This window comes from Schistocerca americana, chromosome 8, assembly GCF_021461395.2.
Source record: "Schistocerca americana isolate TAMUIC-IGC-003095 chromosome 8, iqSchAmer2.1, whole genome shotgun sequence".
Classification (NCBI taxonomy): Eukaryota; Metazoa; Arthropoda; class Insecta; order Orthoptera; family Acrididae; genus Schistocerca; species Schistocerca americana.
This window is the reverse complement of record NC_060126.1, coordinates 30324377-30337330: the sequence shown is the minus strand read 5'-3', so window position 1 is coordinate 30337330 and position 12954 is coordinate 30324377. Positions and strand designations below refer to the sequence as shown.

At 36.9% G+C, this 12954-nt stretch overlaps 1 protein-coding gene across 3 annotated transcripts in view; it reads right to left on the bottom strand.

Annotated features, from left to right (window-relative positions):
- The window catches only part of LOC124544840 (GDP-D-glucose phosphorylase 1), a 98580-nt gene that overhangs the window by 47455 nt on the left and 38171 nt on the right, over positions 1 to 12954 (bottom strand). For 2 of the 3 annotated variants that reach the window (XM_047123546.1, XM_047123545.1), the window contains exons 4-5: positions 7754 to 7857; positions 2713 to 2864 (exon numbers count right to left, since the gene is read on the bottom strand). In XM_047123546.1, the coding sequence (XP_046979502.1) occupies positions 2713 to 2864; positions 7754 to 7857 (256 nt within the window). The remainder of the gene's footprint in view (positions 1 to 2712; positions 2865 to 7753; positions 7858 to 12954) is intronic. The other variant, XM_047123547.1, reaches the window with a different exon arrangement.

Genomic DNA, 12954 nt, shown 5'->3' with positions numbered 1-12954 from the left:
TGGACTGTTCTTCCTCATGCACCCTACAGCCCCGATCTCGCACCGTCGGATTTCCATATGGTTGGCCCAATGAAGGACGCAATCCGTGGGAGGCACTACGCGGATGAAGAAGTAGTTATTGATGCAGTACGACGTTGGCTCTGACATCGACCAGTGGAATGGTACCGTGCAGGCATACAGGCCCTCATTTCAAGGTGGCGTAAGGCCGTAGCATTGAATGGAGATTACGTTGAAAAATAGTGTTGTGTAGCTAAAAGATTGGGGAATAACCTGGTGTATTTCAATGCTGGGTAAAACAACCCCTGTTTCAGAAAAAAAATGTGTTGCATTACTTATTGAACTGCCCTCGTAGTAGGAAGATGTATTTCAAATATATTATGATTCTATCACTTAACAGCAAATTCCATGGCACCACATCACTAAGTGATCAGAAAATGAGACCTCAGCAAAAAAGTAATAGCCATCTAAAACTGGACTTCATGATTCAGAACCTATACAGCTGAAATTTGAATAAAAGAGGTTTAAACCTCTTGATTGGTTTCTCTCTATAACTTATAGCTTTTCTCAATATGTTTGTTTTCAACAACATAGCATACATGACATTTTGTCTAATTCCATAACACTACAAGTTTAGTTAATAACAGGAGACTGTCTACACTAGGGGTAGTCAACTTTTTTACCAACGGCCCATTTCTGTATTTCTGCTAGTAATAAAATTTTCTAACCAACCATCGGTTCCACAGTAACGGTGATTTATGAAGTGGGGAAGTAAATTTATAAAGCAGAGTTATAGCAAGTTAAAACATATAATAATAATAATAATAATAATAATAATAATTACTTACTACATACTTTACATCCAAACATTACGCAAACCAAATGAAAATATCTTTAAAACCTCTACCAGCTACCACACACCGTGAAAGCTGGAACATCAACTAGTGTGCTGTAGAGACCAATTTGACTACCACTGATCTGCACATTCAGAAAGATATGTTTGACCACGAAACATACACTGCTGAGCCGTACCAGAAGTAATAAACTGTTTTGTCACTATTTGAGGCATTCCTAAATCCTACTGCATGGCCGTTAAGACATTATGATTTCTTACCCAATAATATTAGTCTGCAGCTGTTAACTACTTTGCCTTTCTTTTCTCTGAGATGGTCCAGTTCCAAAAGGTACAAATCAGCAGAACATCTGAGATTATTTAAGGTTCTGACTTATTGTCAAGAGAGATTGGTGCCTTATGGCGTGAGGATAAGATGGTGATCTGTAAATTCTAAAATCTTCTGTGTGAAAGATAGTGATGAAATGTCTTGGCATAGAGCACATAACACACAATTCGTTCTACGGCTTCCGCACAAGATCAGAAGAAACATAATGTTTAGGTAATTGTCCTATCTTTCTCAATCAACCTGTACATATAATACAACTCTAAACTTGGGATGATGATACACTACAGATATTACATTTCATTGAAGACAAAAACAAGACTTCAGCTTCTCAATTTCAGATTGTTTGAATATTGTTTATCTGTGTTATAAGGATGGTCAACCTCCTAAAGGCTGTAATTATAAACTTATAACACAATTATTTCAGAATTTATCTTATCACTTACATCTAGAATTTCATTGCAATTTTGTTTTCACTTACTATTAATGAAATGAAATAATTTATGTAACTTCTATGCGGTGTAGCATCACCCTGTCATTAGCACAATGAAGAAGAAATGAAACATTTACTCCTTCCACATCTTGTGACTGCAGAGAAACATAATGTGACAACATTGTGTGATGAGAAACCTTGGAAAGAAGACAGAAGCATAATAAAGCCAAGAAATTCTGCAAGATCTTAAGCCAGCTGGACTCCAGACAAAAGATTCAAAGCACAAAGATAAAATTAATACTCTTCTTAATAACCACTAATCTTCAGCAGAAATGACACACTGAATGAGTATAGTGGTTTAAGACATATACAGAAAGTTACAATCAGAAGGAATGAAACAGTACTAGGCAGAGTGCATGAACCAATCAAAGAAAAACTGAATGTGGAATGACTCAAGAGATCCAATGGGACCAATAAAGTTAGTATTCCTATGACATTTAATCAGCACTGCTTTAGGAAAATTCTTACAAAGCAACTTGCAGTAGAACATTGACGTATAAAAACAATTAATCCCAAATAAAACAATGGAAACTCCCGGTTGGAATGTCAACAATGAAAGGAAAAGATAAGATTGCTACTTACCATAAAGATGACACATAAAGTTGCAAACAGGAAGCAAGCACATATGATAGACTACTCTGACAGCTGGTGGTCATGCATGCATGAGGTGTGCTTGCTTGTGTGAAGGTATGGTGTGTGTCTCTCTTGGTTTTTCTAATGAAGGCTGTGACTTAAAGGTAATTTGTAAGTTTCTTTTAATTGTGCCTATCTGCAACTTAATATGTCATCTTTATGGTAAGTATCAGTCCATTTTTTTCTTCTATTATTAATCCAGAATAGTTAGAAAGGGAAAAATCAAATTTCTGTACCCAAAATGCTATCTTGTGTTTCTTAAATTCTGAATACATTGTTTGATATGTATTTAGACTGCAATATCTTTTGTTGACATTTACAAATTCTAGTGTTTCTTTTTCTGTCAAGCTTCTTTTTGTACAAAAATAGAGAACCAATAAAAGCAAAAATGGAAAAACAGTTAATACAGACCTGAAGAAGATTTCCTCGCCCACACATAAACACGGACTGTGTTGCAAATTTTAGAGTTTGTATGCGAAGAGGAAAAATCAGTTCCTCTGGTTATATATATATTGTGTGCTACATTGTTGCATACTAGAAAATTTGTTAGCTTGAATACATCCCTGTGAAATGGGAAATAAAGACACAATAATCTTTCAATCAAGATTATCAACAAATTAAATTATATGAAACTAATTTATGAACAGGAAGATTAACATATAGTTCATTTGTCTTACAGTGTTTTCTCAGTGAAAAAAGAAAAAAATCCAGCACATACTTCACATAAAATAAATAGTAAAAGTAAGATAATAAAATAGAGAATAAATGTTTTCTATTTCACACAATTCATGTACATGAAACATACTCCCAAATGTTTTAAGCAGAACTAATGCTCCTCATTATTACTGACCACACAAACTGCTGTAACTACCAGTTTTGTGTGTGCACCACTTCATAGTTCGCAGGTAAAGTTCGTGCTTGATTCGGCCACTAGAGGCCACCCGGCCTCTGCTGACCATTTGTGTATTGCTAATTGTATTGTACTTTGCCTTCCTCGTGTGTGCACTATCCGAGTAATAAATTACAGCGTTCTTGGGTTAGAACACTTTTCCGGCAATGAGTACAGTGTTCAGCTCCATGTATTCCACTTCAGTCACTGGTCCTTTGAGCTTAATTTCCATAGAGGCAGTGCTTCATCTCTTCTTGAGCAACAGCAGACACTGACAGTAGCTACTTCCAGTTTAATAACACATTGGCACAACCTGCAGTCCCATCAACAACATACCTGCTGCCATTCCCTGCATATAGCATTGCAGCAGAACACTGGGGCACTTGTGAAAAATGCCTGTGGCAATATTTCCAGGTATTTGGGGAAACAGATGTAAATTTGTGCAAGGCCTTCTTTTTGTTGTGGATTTTGTGTCTTTCTATATGGGTCTAAGTTCCACCTGAGCACAGAACTAGTCTCTCTTTTTAGCCTTCCGGCATATTTGCCAGACAAAACTGCTTGTCACTTACCGCAGTGGGCTCTTTTCCTGTGGCAATACAATTATGAGTTACGTTTTTGGCCTGTGGTGCAATATGCCATTGCTGTTGCCTTGTTGTATTTGTCAACTGGTCCAGATGAACAGTGTGATAAGGTGGAACTACTTTGTTTTCATTTAAGCATGAAAGCTCAAAATATTGTTGATGATTTTCCTACTACTACCACCACCACTAAAATTGCAGCTGCAGATCCTGTGTTAAATAAAGTTGTTTCTTTTGTCCAACACTGGCTGGACAAACTTCTGGGCTGTGCCTCTGATCCTCTGAGAAATTATTTTGCATTACAAAATTGTCTCTCTGTTTGCAGTGGAGTACTGTTGTTAGCTACTGAGGACACTGGTCCCCTGTTTGTGGGCATGTCTGCATTTCAGTGTGAGATTATGAGTTTATAATACGTGGACAATCAGCATGTGTCACATACAAAAGCACTACCATGCAGGTGTGTGTTTTGGCCAGACATTGATGGCGAAATAGTATGAATTGTTGCAGCCTGCTCACAGTGTGCTCCCCATCACACAACTCCTCATGATTCTTTGTCACCATGGTCCAATCCATAGCAGGCACAGAAAAGAATTCACGTAGATTTTGTGGGACCTTTTTTGAGTTTCTACGTGCTTGTTGTAACTGATGCTTATACTAAGATTCCATATGTGGTGCATTGCCTGTTTACCTCTGTGGCAGCAACAATTCCAACTTTTTCAAAAAATGTTTGCAATGGTAGGTCTTATATACACATTAGTTACAGACAGTGACACCTAATTCATATCTTAGGAACCTGAAGATATTTTGTAAAAAAAAAAAAAAGTACAACAACAACAACTGGTGTTCACCACATCACAGTTCCTCCTTTCCACCCTCAATCAAATGGGGAAGCAGAATGACTAGTACAAACATTTCATTTAAGACTCGGATGAAAAAATATGTTTCGAATGTCACGGGAAGTAGCTCTTTACCAGTTCCTCAGTTCTTATAGTTTCACCCCTGTTGGCGATAAGAGCCTGGCAGAGTTTTTGCATAGTCAGCACCTGACTCTGCTAAATCTGCTTCAGCCTGGCTTCTGGCCTGGCACATCTTTTTAGGCTCACGGATTTGGCCTCTGTCTCGACCACACGAATGAGGGAGGCTCATGTGGGTGGCTGCGCAATTGGTGTGCCTCTGCTGTCCCTGCATCCTCCGTCTGCCCAACTGTCTCCTAAGTTGCAGCCGGTGCCCTCACCTTCCCCGCCACCACTGCCAACATTTTCACAACTGTTTCCTCTGACGTGGGTACCCCCTTCAGCTGTCGGGGCCACGGCAGAACCCCGGCTCCCATTGTGTCGCAGCCAACATCTCTGCCACTGCCACCTCCGCTGCAGCCAGGCCCACCTGTTCTGCCATCTATGCCACAACTTCCTTCCATGGGGGTGGAATTGCACGTGGCTATGGAAGCACCACCAGCATCACCTGTCCTACCACATGGCCTCTCACAGGGAGGTGGGCACTGCACCTGTCCATGCTCATGCCACTTCCAACACTACACACCAGTGGTAGCTGTGTTGCATGACTTAATAATCTTTGTCAACCACTGAAGAAATGGACGTGAGCACAGTGTTCACTTCTTTGCAAAGGTAGAGGAGTGCCTTGTCTTCCACGTGTGTGTACTGGTCAAGCAATAAGGTACAGTGTTCTTGGGTTATAGCACAAACTGTCATCAATTTCAGTTTCAACTAAATGAAAATAAAAACTATTACTTATCACACATCAGCTAACATACTGATAAACACTTCTACAAAATCCTCGTCTTTTGAAGTATGGAGTAAAAAAGGTTGAAGAAAATGGAAGCATTTAAACATATCACAAGAAAATAATTTAGGACAGTACGCAAAACAGGGATAGAACACAGTACAAGACAAAAATCAACACTAACATCCTACTAACAAACAAACCTGGAATTGAAAAATGAGCAGTATAATTCCGAAGTAAAGGAAAAGTGACTATGAAATGAAATGCAGTTGAATTAGTATGGACTGAAAAAGGAAAGAAAAGGGAAAGAAAATGCAATTGATAGAATAAGGAGAAACCAAAGAAAAGAAATGACAAATCACAAGTTGTAAAAGGCTGATCACATCAGCAAACAAACAAAAGTAAAAAAAAGACAGACAGATGATTGTAGAAACAAAAACAGTAGGAACTGGGAAGGAGATCATCACATTTCTGGAGTTTGCAGTGTTCTTTAAATATTTACAAGAAATACAAGAAAGTCACAAATTATGAAACAAGGAAAAGTGGATAGAAAGTCCAGGGAAAGTGGATAGAAGATTTATATTAGTTGGATGGATTCTGGATTGTGTCACAAATTTCTTTGATAACTCACATTCAGGACACTAGTGTCACCTATTCTAGAGTTCTATTCAAATTTTTGTAGTCCTTATCAAATAGGCAAGACAGTAGACATCAAAGAATTTCGAAGATACACTGCTAAGACTGGTATATCCAATATGAAACTGTAACATACATGAAACTTCCAGACAGATTATTGCAGAGAAATGCTTAGCCACAGCCTAGGAGAAGAATCTTCACTCTGGAGCAGAGTATATACTGATGTGAAATTTCCTACCAGATTACAACAGTGTGTCGGACCAGGACTCAGATCTAAGACCCTTGCCTTTCATGGGCAAGTGCTCTATCAAATGAGCTATCCAAACACAAATCACAATCCAGCCTCACAGCTCAACATTTGCCAATACTACTCCTTCTACATCCCAAACTTCACAGAAGTTCTCCCCTACATACCTTGTAGGGCTAACATTCTTGAATGAAATGATATTGGAGAGCCTTGGGAAAGCAAAGCTGTGAATTCTAAGAAAGTGCAAATGAGTTGTCACAGTCAAACTTTGGCTGCAAGCAGAGTTCACCAATCAGTGGCGAGACAAGGTGCCAAGCACAATGTGCTTGATTTCATTGGGTGCTTCACAATCTGTGCCATCTGGATCCGTCCCACCAACACCAGCTTCCCTGAATTATGCAAACAATAGTTATCCTTGCAAGAATTCTTCAATCCTGTAACCATGCAGGCCTCAACCACTGCTAACCCCAACCCTGGATCTGCCTTTTCCCCTGCTCTATGACTGTAACTTCACTCGTCCTACATCCATACCCTCCATCCCACCGTCTCCCTCTATATTGGTTCTATCTCCCCCTCCCAATCCACTTCTCCATCTCATTGTGCATTGCACAGCCAAATGTAGCCATGCAGGTACATATGTGTATGTACATGTATTCTGTTACCTCTGCAGAGTGATTTGTCCAAAAGTTTAGCAATGTTCTCAGTCTTCTTTACTTGCCTGTCAGTGACTCAACACACTGATTGTACACTTAGTTCTTACTTTTACTTCTTCCATAATTCACCTACAAAGAGGTAACTTACAAACCACTTGTCTGATTCTTGTGCACTGCTAATCAGGGAGAGGAGAAAGAGAAGAGAACACAAAATATCCAAAGAAGAGCAGAATGTTTTGTCACACATTTGGAAGTATGAGAGCATTGTGGAGATATAATATATTCCAGCTTTATTGGCAGACAATACAAAAGAGATCTATGTGTGGAGAGATATACTTTCAAAATTCTGAGTCTTCCAAAAAGAGTCAAGTGTCATACTGGTTCCTCTCATATATATCTTGAAAATAAGCATAATGATAAAACCAGACAAATTCAGCTCATACAGGAGCTTGCTTACAGTAATGAACCATTCATGTAGTATCATTTGCCACAAATCAGAAGGTAGCTTGTAGATGCAGGAAGATTAACAAAACTCAAATTATGAATGGAAACAACATTTAAAAAAACTGCTTTGATCCTGATTATGTACAACTGCCTTCCCATTGCATATACAGTAACATGTCATAATATTATAGCTCTACACTGTATGAAAGTGAAAGGTTTTCACTGAGCTACATATTCATAATAAGTTAGCAAGAAATAGCCTTACCTTGCTAAGGTTTCTGGACGTTTATCTGATGGCAGCTGAAAGACAAATCCTTTCGCTGGATAGTTGACCAGTATGAAACATGGGCCACTCAAGTGCTGCACAGACTAATTTAGCATTGACAATATGTATAAACACAATTTCAAAACTTAATTAGGCTTTTTATTTTAAATAATGTATGAATAAGTTGTTACAATGACTACAGCATAACAGCTAATAATTTTACAATTAGCTTAATGGTTTTACAAACTAAAACAATGCTTTTTCTTTATTATTGCTGCAGGATCTATTGAAACAAAATGACTTTGTACTGCTACAACATGATGTCCAGCATAATGTCACTGGCAGCCAAATCAGAGATTCAATTCTGTTCTCATGTTTGTATTTTTAATTCTATATTTCAGATTTGTTAGAAATCCCAGAACCTGTTTGTTAACCAAAATAATAATTATTATATATGAATAGGAACACTAATCCACAGTTGCCAACCTTAAGAACAGATTGCATATAGAACTAGCAAATCACAAATATTCACCATTTTTTGATGAATTAATGCACACAGTTATAACATACGTTGATACCATAATTGAAAGAAAACATGCGATACAACAAAAGAAACTCACCAAAATGATAAATCACAGAAACATCACCAATACAACAAATGCACTTTTCACAAAAGAGTGATTAATCTAACAGACACAAAATTGTCTGAACAAGAGAGTAGCCTGCTTGAAAATGATCCCAAACATAGCATAAACACAATGGTGTCACACAGGACAATAGAGAATATCATAACAGAAACAAGATACATCATACAGAAACAAGAAAAACTAAACACGCCTGAATTCAATGCAAATCTAACAAGAGACTAGTTGCTGAGGAAATAAGAAACATCAAATAGAACAAAACCACTATAAAAGAAAACAGAATGACAACTGAATAAAAAACCTACAGAAAACTACAGAAAAAATTAATGAAAGAAAATGCCATTATCACAGGACCTGACAAGGGAAATTCAATCATAGTCATAAAAGAACAGGAATACATTGACAAAACAACAGGATTCTTCCAAAGCAACAACATCACAGAATTAAGAAGTGATCCAACAAGCCAATACCAAACAAACTTCCAGAAAACTCTGAAAACCACACAAACAATTTTTACAGACACACAGATTAAAAGAATGATCCAGAAAAATACCACCCCCACTTTAAAATCATTGCCTAAGTTCACAAACCTGGAATTCCTATATGCCCATTGATAAACTTTACCAAAGCACTAATGTACTACTTGGCCAAACACTCTCTCTCTCTCTCTCTCTCTCTCTCTCTCTCTCTCTCTCTCTCTCTCTCTCTGCTACAGACAATATAAAATACACTGAAAACAGAAGTCTAAAGAACTCATGCGACTTAACAGAAAAAATAAGAAATGAAAACATACAAAACATCCAACTGCAAGGAAACATTTCCACAACAAACATAAAAGAAATATTAGCCATACTTAGGCTCATTACAGAGCAAAACCACTTCACATTAAACAATAAATTTTACTCTCAACACGATGGACTACCTATGAGATCCCCAATCAGTGACCTCTTAGCTGACATTTTCCTCCATCAGATGGAAAAGCAAATCTCTGACAAAATAGTAATACCAAAACAGTTCAAAATAATATATTGGTACAAATATGTAGATGATATAATTTAACTAAAAGATGAATCACAGTCTCACATCAAATAAAGTCATGAGGACATAAACACCATCCACCCACAAATACAGTTCACCACTGATACACAAACAGATGAAAAACTCAATTTCCTAGATCTTACCATACACAAGAGAAACAACAGACATGAGTTCACAATTTACAGGAAACCCACAATCACCGGCACCATTACTCCATTATTCATAACCAATCCAGTCACCCTATAACTCACAAAGAAGTAAGCTTCAGATATTTATTACACAGACTGAACAAAACACCCATGAACAAACATGATCACACACAAGAACTGCATACAATAAAACAAATTGCACAGAAGAATGGATATGATACAAAAAGAGTAGATAAAATAAATCACAAAATACAAAAATCAGCAACACATAATCATGAAACATATACACAAACAAACACAACACAATATACAGCAAATCAGCAGACAGTCATCAATAAATGACACATAATTACAAACTATAATAGTCACAAACAGGGTGAAAAATATACTAAAGAAACCAAGACTCAACATAGCACACAGAACCAACAACACAATACAAAACAGATTTGGAAGAAATACTATGAACACTGCCAAATATAGCCAGTCATATATACCAACTAACTTACAACTGCTTCCAATCTGTATATGTGGGTCAAGCATGCGAGAATTTCAGAACCAGGTACAGAACATCTCAGACCACTGGAAAGCAACAGCTCACACTCAACATCCACAGATCAACTGATAGCACAGAATCACCATCCAACAAACACTGAAGCTGGTTTAAAGAGTCTTAAAACTAGTAACAGCTTATACCAAAAATTAACAATACAAGAAGACTATCACATCCACAAATCAATAGCCCAAGCTAAGAAAGTACTAAATGAGTACACATCACTGTGCAACAAAACCCTTTTTGCCAGAATTGAAGAACTATATAAATAACACCCATACCAAAACTTCACACGATCAGCCCCCAGAACTAAATTCCTCCCCCCCCCCCCCCCCAATACTGCACAACATTCACTCTAGATGCCTTTAAACAACAAAAAACACTTCAAATCTGCTTGCCTCACCCGGGCAAACATGCCATGAAACAAATCAATACTACACAGCCACATCAACATGTAATGGTGGCAAAAACACTGTGCAAGTTCGAAAAATCACAGAAAATGCCTGACAAAAGTGATAGAAACCAACATGTTAGTACACCACAAAAAAGGAGACCAAAACCACATCATCAAAGTTGTAAGTCACATGAAATGTGCAATACATACTCATTTTTGTTCAGAAATGCATAATAAACAAAGAAAAAATTACATTTTGCTGTTTGCGGATGACAAGTTGTAGATTGTGTAGCAGACTCACAGCTACCAACATAAACATTCAGTAGCTTCATGTAAGATGTATAAGCTAATGCATAAACCCATCATTTTTTAAATAAGTTAAAAAACCAGAACTTTAGCCATATTATAATAAGCAACTTATAGTGCATCAGCCCAGTTATACATATCTCAACTGTGAACCATGAACAAACCATGTATAACATTTGACAACAATCACCTTATTCACAAATATAAATATTTTTTACCAAATATTCTCTAAATGATAATATGTATAACAATTTTACAGAAATGAAATAAAGTAACCTCTTGAAGACAGGACAAAAAAAGCTGAAACATGTCTGGGTAAAACAAGACTCCAAAGGTGTCTTGCATAAAACAGAATTCGTCATCCCATTTTCTTAGCAAGCATGGAAATAAGAAGAACTGCAACACCACAAGATATCACCCTCTCTTCTACTGTTGGAAAGTCATCAAACCTGTATCTAGAAAATTCCAGTTCTACTGTTCTTTCCATATTCACTCAGGGTGTTAGGAAAGAGCTCACTCAGCTTTACAACTGAAGAAAAAGGTTTAACTTTTCCTAGATCCAATACCTACAACATCTATAGTTTTTAAGAAGTTATCATCTAATGGAAACTTTTGTTTGATGTAACTATATGAGTTGACAAAAGCAACTTCTGATATCTTCATAAAATTTTCTAACAACGGATTTTTGAAGCTTGGTATGATGAATGTAGCTTCTAGTGTCTACAACAATGACAATGACAAAATCTTCATCCCCTTTGTGATATTTATTTTTCTGGAATTTCAATTCCTTCAGACAACCAGAAATAGCTACTGCAGGAGGTTTGATGTTTGATAAATCTCACAATCAAATCTGAAAATTAGGTATTTTGAGTGCTATGAAGTTTATGAATTACTGGCTCTTCTTTCTGGAGGAATACATTTGTTCTGGTAAATAAGGAGGAATACATTTTCTTTGGTAAGTAACAAAAGACTATTATTCCAGAAAATAAGATATAGTTTACTAACTGGATCACTTAGAATAGGGTGTACTATACTTAACTGAGAGCTATTTATGCTTTTTGAAGCTTCCCCATTGAAAACTTTTATCATATGTTACCACTGTTATTCTTTCTGTTGACTAGTGGACATACAGCCACTTTGCAACAATATGCTTCAGTAGTTTATGGGGTTTAGTGCCGTGTGTATTTTAATAAATTTTAAATGTAGACAGTTTTTTGAACATTTTTGGAGGGAGTAGCAAATGTCCATTACAAATTCTTCAGCACTGAAATATTTGAGAATTTTTCACCTGTTTTTGCAGCTAACTGAACAAGCTTTTATTCATAAGTGTGGTTGAACTTTCTCCAAAAAAGCACCAACTCCTACCATTGTATTTGCATTATCATGTGCAAATGAAGTACAGTTTTTCTATAGAATTCCTTTTCTTAGAAGCTCATCACTCAAGAGATTAAAAATCTCCTCACCAGTTTTTAAACTTGATTGCACCAAGGGTAGTATTGTGGTGCACATCTTTCCCTCTTTAACATGAAAGTAACATGAAGATATCTTTAATATTTGTGCTACCATTGGTTGCAAGAGAGGCATTGTGCATCACAAAGAGGTTTACTACTGAAATTTTGAGAGGGCTCTTTCCGGGAAGAGTCAAAGAACACATTACTTCTTCCGAAATACATTTCAAGTAATCAATACGATGAGAAAATTTGAGAAATTACAGCTAATACAGAGCCTTACCACACACCATTTGCAAGTGGAACGGGGTAGGGAGGATCAGTTAGTGGTCCCAGAAACACCCTCTTAGGTGGCTTGTGGAGTATGATGTTGAGCAGAAGAAAAAAGGGGTTTACTTTTCAATATTCTACTGTTTCATTTTATGTTCCAGGTGACAAAGAATTTATAACTCTAGTTGTTTTAGTTCTACCATAACTGTGTTCTTCAACAATCTGAGAATCAGAAAGCTTTTTTTGAACAGCTGTGATGTATGGGCTCCACAAGAAATTGGCAGACAATTAATGAACTAAAAAGTATTCAGTGTTGGTGTTAGAGTCTTACTCATCAGGTTTTATTTCAAATGATGACAATGATGTGTTTGAAGACTTGAAGTTTGTTAGGTGTACATATAC